The following is a 4,207-nucleotide window of genomic DNA, read 5'->3' on the forward strand; positions in this document are numbered from 1 at the left end:
TTACCTTTCAGTGGTTCTTTCTTACAAAATACACACAATATCCATCAGCCGTAAATTTGCAGTTGTGCCCATGTTCATTTGCATCCACTGTAAAGCGTTACTAGAATGCGAGCTGAGGTCTTTAATGACCATTAAAAAGTTAATAATTGACAACTCAGATTATTAATAGCTTTCAGTTGAAATTCCATTACATGTATATTTTATATTAATACACATTTTAAATGTATTTATAAAACAAAATTTAAAAAAAAAAAATTACCTTCAGTTTATTATACAGTTAGTAATTCTTGCAAATTGAGTTTGAAATCAATTTCAGAGTGCAAAAGTTTAAACATAATTTACATTTATCTTTTGACAGTTTTGTTAATATTTTGAATATATCTCATCAAATTCTTTGATACTTGTTCAATAACCAATTTTATTCAAATGAAAGATCTGAAAAAAATTATAACCTGTAAAATAAGTTGTGCATAATTTATTATACAATATTATATTTCAAATCAATCCAAGTGCAATAAAAATTTTAATTCAAAACCATTAAAAATAGACAAATTTGTATTAAAAAATCTGTTAACAAAGCACTGCAATTATGATAAAAAAAATTAAGTTAAAAAAGCATTACAGTTAAGATGCAAAAAATTACACTATGAAAAGCTTTAAAAAATCCATTTGATTACAAAACAAACACCAAGCCTATTTTATTTGAATTAAAAATTTAAATGAAATTTATTGTCTTTCAATATGCAGAAATACAATTATTTTAAGAGAAAACAGGTTCTTTACATATATGAAAATAGAACACTGAAGTATTACATAAAAATAGGAAAATTAAGATCAATAATGGTACAAGACTTTTCACAAAAAAGAGGAGAGGGGAAAAAAAAAAAAAAAAAAAAAGAGCTTTTTTTGATTTTATTTTACCAAATTTTTATGCTTCAACATATATCAATAAGTGCAATAGGATACAATAACCATAGTATGATGACTTAAAGTTAAGTTCAAAAAATAAGTGAAATATAACACCAATACTGGCATAATGATTATTTACACTGATATACTTGCAACAAATGTTTGGAAATTCCTTACCATTATCCATTACCACATGCAATTAAATTAACGTGCAATCTAATACATACTCTCTTGAAAATCATAAAACAAACCGCAGAAATTTAACATAACATACACACTATATATATAAAGAACTTTATACAAGACAAAAACATATAATACTTCATATAATTAAAAAAGTCTTGGGTAATAGTATATATGTTAAGAACAGCAACTACTTAATAATTAGTTTTAAGTAACATATTTTGACAGCTTCATGCATGATTCATAAACTTTAGACTATTATGGTAATTAATGAAGTGAACAACATTCAAATAAAACTATGCAGTAATAAAAATCTGCTCTTAACAGCAGCTACATCTACAATAAAAAGAGACAAATTTATATTTTGATCATAAATTGACATCAATACGATAAAAATATTTTCAAAATTAAAACAATAATTGCTATATTACACAAAACAATGCATCAAATATTTAATATCTGGAAAATAAACAGTTGTGTTAACTGATAATGCTAGTCAAAGCCTTTACAAGAATAGTTCCGAAATTTTTCTCATCAAAAGCATTCACTTTGTTTACATATAAACAGATATAAAATGAAAGAAATAAGTAATTTTGTACTTCATCTCATGTACAGTTATTTCAATACATATATCATATTTATCCTATTGTAAATGCATTTTTATTTTTTCAATACTTGTATGTTAATATTTTACAAGCCGCATAGCATATTTCACAAGGCACAATAAACTCATTCAAAAAGTGCAGTTATAATACATATAAATCATATAAAACAAAAAATAAAATTTAAAAAAAAATTCTTAAGCTTTCCAGTACCATTTCCCCTAATTCTTTCAGAAGCTTTTCTTATATATATATATATATATATATATATATAGCAGGAGGAGGACATTTAGCACAGCTACAAAAGCAAACTGATAAAACTATACACAAAGCAATCACTTAAACAGAAAAAAATGAGAATCATTCTAAATTTCACACTGTTAAATTCTGATCAGCAAGTGTGACAAACACACGAAAAAGTTGTACATCCAAACATTAATTGGTAATTATTTGATTTCAAGACACGAAAGAAAAAAAAAAATCACCATTGTTACAATGCAATGAAAAGAAAAAGTACCTCTACAACAGAATGAAAAAATGATTGTTCCCTTATTTTCAACTTAAGGTTTCACTCTTTTTCTTGGAGGGCCAATCGGTGGGATTTGTTGCGTAGCCAATGCACGAAATGCTTCAGCAACAAGGTGAGGATGTGTTTGAATCATAGTTCTCCAACCTGCAGTCTCCATAACGTCTGTAGCATGCATATTGATGAAATCAATTACATGTGCTTTTAACTGGTCTGCACTATGCATATCAGCTAGAATTAAAACTTCAGCAGCAGTTGTGACAGACAAATTTGAACAGATATGTTCTTCACACATAACTTTAAGACGATCAAGAGCATATTTATCTGCAGCTGCCAACAAATCTTCTGGCATATTTTCAATATTTGAAACCTTCCCAGTATATATATAATGAAGCATTTCTCGCAACACTTCATGATCCATGTCTGTTATTTCTACTCTATTTTGTTTTTTTTCTTCCATTTCATGCTCAAACATAGCAGAAAATACAGGAGATCGAGCAGCTAAGATTGCTTTATGTGCCGCAAATTCACGCCCATTAACACTGAGAATGACATCGCTAAATTTTTGGCTTTCAAAAAGTTGCCCAAAATCTTCAGACAAATGACACTCGGGAACTTTGAACTGAATAGCACTGTTTTGACCAGATATGTTTATAGAATCGGCAACAACACTTACTTCACAGTATAACGTCAGTTTATCATCTGGAAGCAGTCCATTTGCTTCGTCAAGTAGGAAATCTCTTCGTATAAATTTTTTGAATCCCCAATCTTTGCCTTGAACGAATCTATATGCTCTCTGACTCTCCATAGCCTTAGTTTCTTCCTTGCGTGCATTTAAAATTGAAAATTTAAATTTCGCTCTGACTTCCGTTTTATTACAGGAGACTAGCAATAAATAAAGTGACAGGTAATCTTTACTTTCTTCATCTAAGCCTTTTGGGTTAACCCGTAGGCACCATTTAAGCTTATCATTGCTACCTGCTGAAAACGTAGAACTTTTCAGCACTTCTCCCATTTCTTCTCGGCTATAACTGAAATTATTAATTGTCCACATAAATGAAAATTTTATTACCTTTACTTGAGTGTAACACCAACTTTCTGCAACGGATTGTGTAGCTTCGGATTGCGGTGTAGGAGGAGGAGATGGTACGCGAGTCAACGCCATTGTGGCAGTCGCCCATAAAACTTACACAAAGCACAATGGATTTACGTTCTAAAATATAGTTCGCTGACAAAAAAATTGATACACAAAAGAGGTCAAGACACAAAATCAGGGTCAAATAACATACATCTGTCCTACGTTTTCTATGCTAAAGTTGCAGTAGTAGTAGTTACTTAGCCGAAATTCCTTGTTCCAGAAACAACAAATGAGGAAACACGAAAACTCGAGGTTAAAATGTCAATGACACCATTGGGCGAAACGTAGAACAAGGACCACGTGCAAAATTTATTTTTATTTTTCATGATTGTCGTTTAATTGATATCAAATGTGTTTTTATAAAGATAAATTTATAAAAGAAATTACCAAATAGTTTTTGTAAATAAAATTACTTTCTTCATTTTTTTCTGAAATAGAACAACTTATGCGTAAAACTTCTAGCAATAAAAATTGTATGTTACCAAACAAATACGTCAAAGCAAACACTAGGCAAGGAATTCTTTTTTTTTTTTTTTTTTTTTTTTTTTTTCAAATCCATCAAATAGCGATTTGAAAAATACGAAAGCAAATTTCAGTAAAGGAAAGTACAGGGTGATATTCCCATAAAGATTTCATTTACGGCACTTCCTTGGAAGTGCCTACGCGATCATCAATCATTGTGTTTTGATTGAAATTATACAAAAAACCATACACCTCTCTGAATTTCCAGGAAATAGCCCTCTTAACACCGTTTCAGATAGCGAGAGTTAAACGCAATAATAAGAGTGGGATATCCTCCAAAAACACTTAAATTTTCGTTGTATGAAAAGCGGTAAAATGTCATCCGAA

At 29.6% G+C, this 4,207-nt stretch overlaps 1 protein-coding gene across 1 annotated transcript; it reads right to left on the reverse strand.

The window, feature by feature from the left end:
* Positions 1–1,942: 1,942 nt before the first annotated feature.
* rdx (BTB/POZ and MATH domain-containing protein rdx) lies at positions 1,943–3,609 on the reverse strand. Its single transcript, XM_035377916.2, has one exon. It carries the CDS (start codon positions 3,383–3,385, stop codon positions 2,255–2,257), a length of 1,131 nt encoding a protein of 376 aa, XP_035233807.1. The 5' UTR covers positions 3,386–3,609; the 3' UTR covers positions 1,943–2,254.
* Positions 3,610–4,207: the final 598 nt, after the last annotated feature.

Source organism: Stegodyphus dumicola, chromosome 4, assembly GCF_044657685.1.
Source record: "Stegodyphus dumicola isolate Sdum_Otavi_A_Nest chromosome 4, ASM4465768v1".
NCBI lineage: Eukaryota > Metazoa > Arthropoda > Arachnida > Araneae > Eresidae > Stegodyphus > Stegodyphus dumicola.